The sequence below is a fragment of the Fundulus heteroclitus genome, unplaced genomic scaffold (assembly GCF_011125445.2).
Source record: "Fundulus heteroclitus isolate FHET01 unplaced genomic scaffold, MU-UCD_Fhet_4.1 scaffold_145, whole genome shotgun sequence".
In the NCBI taxonomy this organism is placed as follows: domain Eukaryota; kingdom Metazoa; phylum Chordata; class Actinopteri; order Cyprinodontiformes; family Fundulidae; genus Fundulus; species Fundulus heteroclitus.
In genome coordinates, this window is record NW_023396557.1 from 165,905 (window position 1) to 179,610 (window position 13,706).

Consider the following 13,706-nt stretch of genomic DNA (forward strand, 5'->3'; position numbering starts at 1 on the left):
TCCAAGCTTGGATCAGTTAACCGGGATAAAAACTGCCGTTTACACACAAGAGTTATCTCGGTTCCTTGGTTGCTCCTCGCCTCCTAGTGGCGATCTGCGGTACTGCTGCTCTCTGGGATTGAAGGCGGGACCGAGCAAATCAAAATGGCGGCGCCCGTAACATTCAGGATGTTATAGTTAGACAGAGTCGGCTTTTGGGACGTGGATAAGACAAACAAACGTCTAATAAGGATTTACAGACGCAGGAAACAACGACAGACACTGAGGTTCATCACAGTGCTAAGCAGAATCATCTCTGGAAACCGTGTGGCACGGTAAGGAAGCTAGTATTATTATGAATGTCTGAAATTTGTCTGAATGGAGTGTGAATCGGGACGTGCAGCCAGACACGCCGGAAAACCCGCGGACAGTCAGCTGACTGTAAGGGGATGACGCGGTCTGCTCATGCGCTCTTTATCAGATAACCGGGCCAGAAAAAAAAACCAGGCCGAGACCTACTAGGGAACTGGTCCGCAGTTAGCGCGGTTAGGGTTAGCGCGGTCCGGTTCAGTCTGCTGACCGTTTACACACAAGAGTTATCTCGGTTACCGAGCTCGGACTGGTCTCGGCTCGGTTAAAAAAGTGTAGTGTAAACGGGCCTTAAGCTAACCAGATACATAAATACTAAAACTGTACTTATGTGCTACCAGCAAACAGAAACTGGGAAAGAACGAGCACGCAATCTGGCATTACTTGTGCATGTCAGAATGATTGTCATGTGGAATAACCAATAGATAAGGTGATACCCCTGGAACATGAGGTGCAGAGGGGGATGAGCAGGAACAAAACTCTGACAAATCCCTGCCATTCAGACCAAAACGGCAGGGATTGGTTAGAGGCAAAGATGAATAAGGGCTAAAAAAAAAAAAAAAAAAAAAAAAAAAAGCTTCGGTCCGGCTCTGCCTGAATTCTTTTGGCACCCAAAAACATCAACTCCGTCTCTTTCTACTCGAATGGTATCAAGTGTAATTGAAGAACCTGGACCCGGGAAGCCACTGCACAGTGGAGAGATGACCTCATTCTGATCCTGTGGCAGCAGCAGATTGTGCATTTCTTGTAAAACTTGTGTTTAAACTATAGGTTAAAGCAATAATATTGAATTTTACTGAAAATTATTTCTAGTCAGTCTATATATTCCCGGGGCTGTGGACGTCATGCCACATTACATAAACACACTTGCTTATTGTTCAAAGTGAACTTTAACCAAATATGGTAGTTTTAAAATGTGCATTGACAATTCCTGTATATCTCCCACCTTTCAGCTTCAGAGCCTTGACTGCATGATTCCAGGCTTCACTTGCTACTTTGTGTGCCCAGCTGCTATCTTCCTTTCTACTTCTCTCTCTTCCTGATCCTCTTCTATCAAACACCCTGTTCCAACTACCAAATTTTTTCTAATTAAGACTCTATTGCGGCTCAGTCGCGATCCAGTTTATGCCAGCCACTAACCAGTTCAACAGTCACATTCAGATTCTTCCTCGTTTTCAAACCGAGAAGTTCCTCCTCCTGCCGGCACTCCCTTTCCTCGTCCAGAACCAATGCTTGGAGTTCCCTACCTCCTACGTAACCAGGCTTCTGACGTGCTCTGTCAACTGTGGGACCTTATGTAGACAGCTGTGTGTGCCTTTCCTAATATCTGTTAAGCTACCGTACCTGTTTGGCGGTGAAACTTCCTCGGTGGACCCAGCTCGTTTTACCCATCAGGCGACCCCCACTTAAAATATGGTTTTGGATACAAAACGCTTGTTAATTTTAGTACTGGCCTAATCCTGCTTCGCTGCTGAAGGCCCATTTTTACCCCGGTTTAAGAGTTGACAATAAATGAGAAAAGCATTTGATCAGAGGTTAAACATTATAATATGCATATTTAATTCATTAGGAATTCCGAATGGAGACAGAGTTTACATTACCATTCTGTAGTATTCATTACAAGCTGACATCTTGTTTCATGGTGATGCAAGATTCTGTCAGATTTTTCACTACCCTGAACACAATTTTAAAAGGCTGACTACCCTCCCATGTCTTTCAGGAGGCAGGGTGATCTGTTCGAACAAATAAGCTCTCCTCTTCTGACCTACCCCCCCCCCCTGCAATAAAACTTCATGTGTTATTCTACCCAGCAACAGGGAGAGACAGTCAACACTCTGCATTCCTCAGCAACCCCAACTAAGATATTTATTTTCCTCAACACGCTCAAAACAGAAAAGTATCCTTCAACTTATTTAATCTACTAAAGTCAGATAAATGTTTACATACACATCATCGCTGATGGGCTCTTGATCGGCAAGAAGGCCCGACTGTTCATCTCACAAGCATTATAAAGGAATCTAGGTACATACCCATGGCAAGGGCTGTACACTTCCTAACTGTGTCATCAGTAGAGAAAATGTGTCACCTCCGGGGTGCTATCAGGACAGATTGTGTCATATCCTCGGTCCTATCTAAGTGGGGCATGCAGTTCCCGGGTTAAGAGGTCCGTTCCACTGACACAGTTGATATCTTTACATATCCAATCAACTGAATTTACCACAGGTGGACTGCATCTAGTCTGTAGAAACATCTCAAGGATGTTCAGTGGGGATAGCCTTCACCTCAGCTCAATTTGGAGCTTCATGGAAAGGCTGTGAATATTTAGCTAAATGTGTTTGCTATTTTAAATAAATTTGCAATCAACATTTTCATAATTGGGTATTTTGTGGAAAGGTTTGAGGAAAGAAATCAATTTAACACCATCTGTAATAAGGCTGAAACATAACTAAATGTGAAAAAAATACATCACTGTGAAAACTTTGAGAAAGATCTATTAAATACAATCCTTCAAAGGGAAAAAGAGTAATTTAGGTAGAACTGAATTTCATTGGTTAGGAATAAGGTCCTAATATTTTTTGGCAGAGAAACTCAGCCTTTTGTTCATTCTGGGCATTTTGTCAGTGAAATATAATCCTTCAGAGATAAACAGAGTCATATCAGGCTGAAATATTTTTTAATTGGTCAGACAATAAGCCATGCTATTTTTTGTTAAAGAAATACACAACATTAAGCAAAGTCTGTAAAATCTAATCGCTTTGAATGAGTAATTTTTGACAGGACATAAATGTCATTGGGAAAGAAATGGGCCTTAATTACTTTTTGACAGAAAAACACACATTTTTATCTATTTTGGGCATTTGTTCAACCTAGAATGTGTTTTGTTCAGTAAGAGGCAAAAATAACTTAATTGTCGTGATATCGAACAGACATAACCCATTGACTAACCCTGCTTGGAAGCATCGGCTGATTTATGTAATGATTTTTTAAAGTTCTGTGTTGAAAAGGTTGTTGCCAAAAGGGCTATGATTATACCTCCTGACTCTGACCCTTCTGTCTCAGCCACTTGCTCTGCAGCTTTTAGGCAGTATGAACCTGTGACTCTTAAGCCATCTGGCTCCCCACAGGTTTAAGTCCCTCCTCAATTCTTGAAGGAGTGCCTTCCCTGTATTGTCCAATATGTCCTTACCATTGTTAACTGCAGTCTGTGCACTGGTGTGGTTCCTGCTAAACTTTAACATGCAGTAATTTCACCGCTTCCCAAGAGACCTGGGCTAGATCACTCCATGGTGGCTAATGATAGACCCATTTCTAAGCTGCCATTTGTTTCAAATTCTTTAATGAAGATTGTTTTTTGTCAATTAATATCTTTCTTGGATGAAAATTTAATTTTTGAAACATGTCAGTCTGGTTTCAGAGCTCATCATAGTACTGAGTCAGCATTACTAAGAGATGTCAATGATATCTTGTTGGCAGGTGATTCTGGTACCTATACGGTCTTGGTTCTGCTTGACCAAACTGCTGCCTTTGACACTGTTGATCACAATACCTTAATGTCATGTCTAAATCATTTAGTAGGCATTCAGCACACTGCTCTGGACTGGTTTAGATCCTCCCTGGCTGATCGCTCTTTCTCTGACAGCATTTCAAACACTGAATCATCTTGCGCTCCTTTATCATGTGGGTTCCCACAGGGCTCAATTTTAGGACCTCTACTCTTGTCTTTATACCTATACTTAAGACCCCATCCTCAGGAGATAAAGAGTTCCTTTCCATATGCTGATGATTGCCCCTGCTGAACTGTCTGGAAGACATTGAAGCTTGACTTGCCCTGGACGTTTTAAACTTTAACAATAAGAAAACTGAGGTACAGTGGCGGCTGGTGAAAAAAAATCTTGATGGGGCTGGCCAGTAGATTTCCCTGCCTAACCCAGTACATGCATTTAAATTAAAAGTCGGAAAATTACTATGATTCCACAATAAGCATTTAATTAATAAAAAACATTGTTCACAAAGGATTATTTTGGTGTTTTTGTCTTATTAATCCTTTTCACAGACTCATGCCAGAGGATTTGCATACATTGTACATGTACGTATATTATTACGAAACAAACGTTTACGTCTTGACTTAATTATGTATCCTATTTTTTTATTTATATAATTATTTAAGTAGAACAATGACTAGTGCAAAATTAAGTTGTATTTACCAGAGATGAAGTGTAGACTGCAAATTCTGTTGTGGTATGATGGCTCCACAGTCGATTGGGATTGTCTGCCTGCATCCTTATCATTGAAATTATCCATTTCTTTCTTCTTTCTTTGTCCTTGGTAAATGAAAGAAACATACATCCGACGATTTGGAATGCCTCTGTGTGCAACCGGGAGCACAACAAGTCGTAGGCATTGTTTAGATTCCAAAAATAAACTAAAAGTACGCTCTAATTCACCCGTTTTGCCACGGTGGTAAGCGAAAACAGTACTGTTTTTGCCGACCACCGTGACCCGGATGTAGCGCGGATGTAGCTCGTGACGTCACGTGTGAAATGGTCTATACACCTATCACTGTGTAGCAAGGGCAAAGACTCCAGGAGCCCCAAAGCCATTTATTTTTGCGATGCTGATTGGCAAAATATTTATAAACTTGCCCTAGCAACAGTATACGATTGGTTATTTTGCTACACTTGTGGCGCTCCTTGAGTGACAGCCCCATAAGTGTAGAAGAAGAGAAATGATATGTTCTGTTGGTGGAGATGCACTGTTAAATGAGTCAATTGGTAGAGTCAATTAGTAGAAGTGTTTTAATAATTCTTATTACATGTAGCTACGTACTATTAAGTAAAAACTGACATTAATAATACTTTTAAAATCTATATATATTTTGACTTTTCCCCTCCACATCTAAGCAGGGCAGCGCCCGAGCGCCCACTATGGGCCAGCCGCCACTGCTGTGGTAATACTGTTTAGACCAAGTCGCTCCTGTGACCCGATTACTGTTGATTTGGGACCCCTGACAGCATGTTTTAAACCAAGTGTCACTGATTTGGGTTTTACGTTACACAATGATTTTAAATTAGATGGTCAGATCAGAGCAGTTGTTAATTTTTTTTATCGCTTAAGGCAACTGTCAAGACAACTCCTTGAAATGTTGATCCATGCTTTTATGTCTTCCCTCCTGGATTACTTTAATGGATTCTATTTTGTTGTGGTGAATCAGTCTTTCCTTTCTCGTCTACAGCTGGTTCAAAATGCTGCTGCTTGTCTTTTAACAGGTCAAAAACAGAGCATATTACCCCTATTCTAGCCTCACTCCATTGGCTAGTACAATTTAGAGTTCATTTTAAAATTCTTATTTTTGTTTTTAAGTGTTTGAATGACCTTGCCCCGCCTTACCTCTCTGAGCTCCTCCATCCCTACTCGCCCTCTCAGCGCCTCAGGTCAGCTGAACAGCATCTCCTGGAGATACCAAGGTCTAAGAGGAAACTCAGAGAGGGCGGGGCCTTTTCTATTGTTTGTCCTCAATTGTGGAATAACCTGCCCCTGTACATAAGAGAGGTTCCTTCACTGCCCACTTTTAAAACTTGCCTTAAAACCCACTATTATTCTTTGGCTTTTACCACTAGGAAGACTTAGTTTTAATTTTAAGTTGGCTTTATTGTTTCTTTTAAGTGTTTTCATGCATTATCTTTTTTATTTTTTTAATGGATGCGTTGTAGCAATGTATAGCACTTTGTTTCAGCTGTTGGCTGTTTTTAAGCGCTTTATAAATAAGGATGATGTGGTATGGTGGTATAGTAAAATATAATCCCTCATAAAATAAGCCATCATTTTTTGGCAGCTGAAATAGTCCTGTCCATTTGAGGTCTATTTTTCAGTATGGCAGGGGCTGTGTTCAGCAAGATTTATAAAATAAAATTTCTCAGAGTAAAACAATGTAATTTTAGGCTAAAGAAAAAAATCACATTTCAATGGTCATAAAATAAGCCATGATCACTTTTTGGCAGGTGAAATAGTCAAATAAATTTAGGTAACTTATTCACTGTGGGATAGGCTGTGTTCAGTTGGACCAATAAAATCTAATCCTTTAGAGTGAAACAGTCATATCAGGCAGAAATTGTATGTCACTGGTCAGGATATAGGCCATAATAAATTTTTGGCAGAAGAATGTTGGCCATGTATTTAATGTGGGACTTAATGCATACAGTGAGATCTGTAACATATAATTGCTCTGAGTAAAATCCTACATTAGTTAATCTCGAGATTTGGCAAAGTTTGCACTGGGCACAGTACTACCTGTTCTAAAATTTTCCAAAATACATAAATAAAAGAACAACAGACCCTGTAAAAAATGACAAAATATGACAAAAAAACATTTTTTTTTTATTATCATTTATTGAGTTGCATCCACCACAGAGCAGTTATGTGACAGACTGATTCTAAATCCAAGCAAGCAAAGGCATTTTTGACAACAGGATTGGATCTCAGTAGAGACATTATTTTAGCGTTGTTGGTACGGTTCTTGTCTAAGCAATGTAGGCTACAATGTAACAATGCATCTTGAAAAACTTGCAATTGTTGTCTTTATACTTGATGACACTGAGCACACAAATCAGGCTGCTCTTGCAACTGTTGTCATAGTGTATGTTTGTGTTTGTTAGAGTGTATGTTTTTGGACTAACTAGTTGTTCCCTCTCCATTACAAACTCCTCTCATCACAATCAGTCACACCTGCTGCAGCTCATTTTCTCCAAGCCATTCCCCTGGAACTTCACTTGCTTATACCTGGCTCATGCAACCGCCCCCTACTGGATTGTCTCAACTCATCGTCTGCATGCGTTTCCCTGAATCTGCTCTGCATCACCTGTTGTTCCTGTGCTCGCCCTGCTAGACCATCGTTCTGTTTGGATCCAGTGCTTGCTCTGCTCCTCTGGAAAACTCATCTGCTTCTGCTCTGGTCAAGATCTGTCTCTGTCATCACCTGGTCAGCCATTTCCCACCATCTCTAGCTGGTCCTACTTTCATCTGCCTGTCTTGTCCATCATCACACTCTTAAATAAACTTTTTAAAACTAGCCACACTGTGTTTCATTGAATATCTGGTTCCCAGAGTACAATTCATTACAACTGCATCAGGTGATAACGTGCCAGCTCTTATGATCGGTGGATTTACAATGTAATTTAACTTAGGTAGAGATTGTCGCTATTGTATGACCATGATATTAGGCACTTGTTCAAGGAAGATAGCTTTTATTTATTTATTTTTTTACATTCATCAGTGCTGTTTTACATGCATTCAAAGAATCATGATGATAAAGCAACACATGGTATGTATAATTCCTCTCTTTTTGATTGCTTGCTTTATTTTGATAAAAAGTTTTACCACATTACATGATGCACACTCTGGAGGATGTAATTCCACTTGTTATGGAACTAATCATTTGCAAAGCTCAAACAGAAAATCAAATGATGAGTGCTGCAAATATCCATTAGTCAAAATGACAAGGCTAACAAGCCAATGTGATTACCAGAGAGACTATAGAAAGTTGGTGTCACTGGCTCTGCCTCTCAGTTAAAAACAAAAACTGACTAAAATAATGTAGAGAGGAAAACAAAGAGCAGTGCATAAAATTGATTTAAATACATACACGGATCACAGGGATAACATTTTCATGAGATTCCTTTCAGTTTAACATTTAATAAGAACACAATAAAATCAATATTCAACATAAAATACAAAAGCAGACAAAAAATAAGAGATTTATGCATAAAACAGTAAAAATCTGATTTTTAACAAATATACAGCTAATCATAATTCTGTGATGATTGGGAATTGTCAAAATGAACACCAGCCACAAGAAAGAAACATAAAGCTGTCCTCACTGTCATTCACTAAACCTAACTCATAAATCAGTAAACGCCACATAGATTTGGTCAAAACAGACGCCACTGAATCAGCAGCAGTGGCAGGCAGTACTGAAGAAACTAACTTTGTTGAAAATGTAAATATATATTTTACTAAATCGTGGTCTGAGACACTGGGTTTAATTTAATAGAAGCCAACAATCTGTTCTGCCTCTAACTATCAATTTCTGTCCAACAGAAAAGAGTAGCTAAAGCTGTATCAAAGAGAAAAAAATGCTTGAATCACAAAAAGGTTTTACTACGTTCAATAAACTTTTACAATATGTTCTTCAATAAAAAATATGAATTTGTGAATAAATCAGTAAGAAACAAAACCACATGCAAGTATGATCTTAGTTTAATTTGTTTTTTAAATCTGAACTTTTAATAGAAATAGCAAATTTATTTTGAGTTGAAGTAACTCCTCTTTCATCTCACTGTTGCTTTGCTTAGATGATTTGTGACGTCATTGATTGGTTTCAGCTCTGCATCATTTGGTTGTTGGGACAAGGGTCTTGTCATCTGTCTTTCCTGCAAAAAGTACATTTCACTTAAAAGTCAAGTTTTTGGTATTACTGAGATACATAATTTGACTCTATAGAATGATTCTGTTAAGTCTATTGAAACAATATTTTGTTTTGTTTCACAGTTAAAATAATAAACAGCTTCCATCCAACAGCAGTTTGGATGGGAACAGTTTCCCATTGACTTTAGACACAGGAACTCAGTTGAAGGAACTAAAATGTCTATTTAATACATATTTATTCAACAATAAAACAACAAATTTAAAATAAAATAAAACTATGATTAACAAATGAAATACAATTTTCCATTTTCAATGTTACTGCAACAGTGGCAATGAGTACTGAAGGACATAAATTTGTTTATTACCTTAATTGATACATTATTAAAACTTTGAGGCTGAAATGATAGAAACACAGGGTTTGATCATAAATAATATTCAATTATACTAGTTTGAACAGCAACCAGAAGTGTAGCATTACAGGTTAACAAAGTACTTATTTATTAGAACTGAGCTGAAAGTCAAACATTGTTTTCAAGAAGCAGATTTGCTTATGATGTCACATCACTGAGGTGTAAAAAACAAATGTAGATTTTGTTATTATTTAGACCTATCGACCTTTTGAAAGTTAATTATACATAAATAGGCAGCCTGAAAATTGAAGCTTACCTGAAGAGTTATTTTTTTGTAGTACTTAAACTCCAGTAAGAACTCTAATGGTAATTCCAATGAGGACCAAACTGGGAGTAACTGAGATTCCTCTACCTGAAATATGGATTACAAGAGAATTATATTACTTACACAATGTATCAGTGTAGCAACCTCCAACCCAACCCCCAAGAATGGCACAATTATATTATTCCTCCTAATATTCACGACTAACCCCCCCCCCCCCCCCCCCCACCCCCCAAAAAAAATAATTTGACTTTTGTAAGAGGGATGCACAGTGATGCAGTGGGTAGTGTTGCCATGCAGCAAGAAGGTTCTGGGTTTCAGTCCTGCCATTGCACTGGGTCTTTCTGCATGGAGTTTGCATGTTCTCCCTGTGCATGCTTGGGTTCTCTCCGGGTACTCCTGCTTCCTCCAACAGTCCAAAAACATGACTTAGGTTAATTGGCTTCTCTAAATTCTCCTTAGGTGTGAGTGTGTCCTGTCTGTCTCTGTGTTACCCTGCGATAGACTGGCAACCTGTCCAGGGTGTACCCCGCCTCTCGCCCATTGACAGCTGGAGCTAGGCACCAGCACCCCTCGCGACCCCACAAGGGATAGACATGTTAGAAAATGGATGGACTTGTGTAAGAAACAAATCAGTGGTGACTGCATTATAATCACAGCCATCTTTAATCATCATACGTGATCCCTAAAAAATATAGACCAGCAATGTGTCATATATCCACAATTAACACAAAACATTAATTTGTCTTTTTATATCATACAAGTTGATCTGCTGAGATCACAGACTGTGTCTCAGAGCTGGGATTGTGGGATGAAGGGCCATCATGACATACAACTGCATTTACATGAGCATTCATGTAAGACACATGTCCCAGATTTCTCCTGTATCTGGCTGAGCTCTGTGTATCTTATGTAGGCTGTTCACATACATTCAGGGCTTTAAATACAGGTAAAGTTGTTGTGCACCATCATCGACATGTTATCATCTGCATCAGATCTAAATTAATAATGTATCCTCTTGGTTTAAAGTCTAACTCTTGGACTGAATGTATCTTAACGCAGATGCATTCAAATAGTCACCAGAGTAAAGAAATGTATATTATATGTGAATTATGTGCGCCGTTTGGAAGTAATTTCGATAAAACTTGCTGTATAAGCGAAGGAGCCCGAACATTCCTCAATCGGGCTGCTCCGGAATGTGACGTCACAAACAGAACTAGTACCGTGCATCCGGCTGCTAATACTACGAAATTCGCTACCAATTTATTCAATTTAATTAATAACAAAAAATTAATAAAATAAATGTCTGATACATCTACAAACTTCACTTCAAGCATCGGCGATTCTGATACCGAATATATATACGAAGAAACGGAGTTTGAACAAGGTGAACCTGAGGAGACTATATCTAACGCTGCCCAAGACATACAGCCCATGCTCCATTGTAAGTACCCGTCAAAATCCTCGCTCTTGAAGTGTGAATTGCATAAAACACTTTAGTCACTGCTGACAATCCAGTCCTTTCGCGTTTCTTTTACGAATTTATCCCATTTCTTTCAGACCTTTTGATCCTTCGGCCAAGTATGTAGCGCTACTTTCTGGCATGCACTAGACCGCGGTGACGTTGGTTTGACATTGGACATTCAAGCTCCGCGGAGTCAGCGGAGCACTCTTGACAAACAAAAATCAAATCAGATTTGTTGACTGTCCCACTGCGTATGGGAGGAGGGAGCAGCTGAGAGACGCTGGCCGAAATCGGAGTCCTTCAACCGGATCAACCGTGAGCTAGATCCCGCTGACTCCGCGGAGCTTACAGCGTCCTGAGGAAGAAGAACCATTGTTGGGCCTTCTTCATCTGGTGGGTGGTGTTCAAAGTCCAGAAGTGGTCAGAGGAGATGTGAATGCCCAGGATCCTAATGCTGTCACACGCTCCACCACCTTCCACTGTATGTGGAGAGGAGCGTGTTCAGTCCTCCTGGACCTCCTGCAGTCTTATTATTACCTCCTTGGACTTGCTGGTGTTCAGGATCAGATTATTCCTGGAGCACCACTGTGTGAGATTGCTGACCTCATCCCTGTAATGGGACTCATCATTGTTGGAGAAGAGACCCACTACAGTGGTGTCGTTCGCAAACTTCACCACTGTGTTTGTGGGGTAGACAGCAGATCAATCCTGAGTGAAAAGGGTGAAGAGAGCAGGGCTGAGGACACAACCCTCCTCACTTCCTCACCACCTGGGGTCTGTTGGTGAGGAAGTCACTGATCCAAGAGCAGAGAGGTGTGGATAATCCCATATTGAGGAGCTTCATAGCCAGCATGTATGGGAGCACGGTGTTGAAGGCTGAGCTGAGGTCTATGAAGAACATCATAACATAGGTGTTGGGATGGTGCAGAGGAGTCAGAGTTGAGTGCAGTGCTAACGAGACAGTGCCCTCCATGGAGTGATTCTCTCTGGAGGCAAACTGCAGGCTGTCCTGGCCAGCAGGGATGGCGTCCTTGATGTACTTTCGGAGGATCCTCTCAAAGCACTTTATGAGGACGGGGGTCAGAACGATGGGACGAAAATTATTAAGGCAGGTGATGATTGATTTTTTGGGGACGGGCATGATAACCATTTCAGACAGGCAGGAACTGTAGATAGCTGCAGGGAGAGGTTGAAGATGTACAGAAAGACCCCTGCTAGCTGGTGGGAACACGATTTAAGCGTCCAGGCTGACACCATCTCTGAACCTGCGGCCTTGTTGGTGTTGACCTTTTTCAGGGAAGAGGTCACTTGGTGGAGCTGCAGGACGAGAGGCTGATGGTGCTCCTCTGGCTGGGTGAGAGGTTTAAGCTCCCTGCAGCTTTGAGAGTCAAAATATGCAAAGAAGCTGTTCAAGATGTCAGGGAGAGCTGGGTCATTGCTCAGCCGCTGGTCGCTGCGCTTGTAGTCTGTGATGTTTCTGATAACTCTCCACATATCGTGTGGATTGTTGCTGCCGAAGTGGTCCTTGATGCGCTATTTGTACCTTTGCTTGGCCTTATGGATGCCTTTAGTTTACTTATAGCCCTGCTGTAGCTCAGTCTGTCTCCAGATCTGAACGCTCCACCCTGGGCCTTTATACAACTGTTGCATACTGCTAAATTATTTTAAACAGCAACCAAAAATTACTTCTAAGACTGATTACTACAAAAAAAAAAATTCTCTCCCAGAAATTAGAAGTGAGGCAACAATAATGTTATTTAAAACTCTTTCCCTTGTTCCTGGATGTTTTTTAGACCTGATTTTAGGATCTAGTTTACCTGGGCTCTTTGTCGTTCTTGTAGTATGAAGATTATATCCTGTGATTTAGTCTTTAATCAATATCAAGGGCCCCATTTAAGATTATAACATTTACATTTCTGAACCAAAGTGTTTTTGTGATTGAAAATATTTGATTTTGATTTTTTGGTCACACATTTGAAGTAGTGGTCACAATTAAAAGTATCAAATTCTGACTTTAACTTTCAGGGCCCTACATGGTCAAGCTCCTTTCTCTATTACTGAACTGTTAAAGCCACAAACTCAAATTTCAGCCCTCAGGTCCTCAAACCAAAATCTACTTGTAGTCCCAAGGACCAGATATAAAAATAGAGGAGATCGCTCTTCAGACTGCAGCACCTCCACTGTGGAATAAACTTCCTTTGTTTTAATGTTGTCTTGAGACTCTGGACTCATTCAACAAGCGGCTGAAGACATTCCTGTTAAAACATGGTTTTCCATTAGAGATTTAAAATATTATTGTATATTTGTTATTCATTCATCTGCATCATTAATGTTTTTTGTATTTTAATCATGTTTTTATTTTAAAACTTTCTGTCTACAAATAACATTTCTTTACTTTCTTACTAATGGGATCTGATCACTGTGAATATGCACAAGATTTTAGGAATCTATCACTGAGAAAAGCATATGGATAAAATATAAATCATATTGATCGATATCGATAATTATCAACAAATTCAAAACATATATTTTAAGTGCAGCCCTGGCAATTTTATGCTGTTGCTAACGACCTATTTTTATATAAAGAACACACAAACACTGAATTCAAACTCAACCCTTTGTTCAACCAACTTTTTGCCGAAACTGCAAGTTTTTAAAAAATGAAAAAGAATGCATGCTCTCTGAACTCTTTGTAAGGGACAGAGCGTCCCTGGGTCTGATAGGCTAGAATGCAAAAGGAAGGAAAACTGTTCTATTGAACTTTTTATTGACCCTTTTATTTTTTCTATCATCGATATAC

General features: G+C 39.8%; 1 protein-coding gene across 2 annotated transcripts in view; it reads right to left on the minus strand.

Annotated features, from left to right (window-relative positions):
• Nucleotides 1-6,867: 6,867 nt before the first annotated feature.
• The window catches only part of LOC105919691 (hemicentin-1), a 32,193-nt gene continuing 25,354 nt past the window's right edge, over nucleotides 6,868-13,706 (minus strand). For both annotated transcript variants that reach the window (XM_036129197.1, XM_036129196.1), the window contains 3 exons: nucleotides 9,436-9,531; nucleotides 9,135-9,164; nucleotides 6,868-8,774 (listed from right to left, as the gene is read on the minus strand). In XM_036129197.1, coding sequence (XP_035985090.1) covers nucleotides 9,461-9,531 — 71 coding nt within the window. In that variant the 3' untranslated portion in view covers nucleotides 6,868-8,774; nucleotides 9,135-9,164; nucleotides 9,436-9,460. The remainder of the gene's footprint in view (nucleotides 8,775-9,134; nucleotides 9,165-9,435; nucleotides 9,532-13,706) is intronic.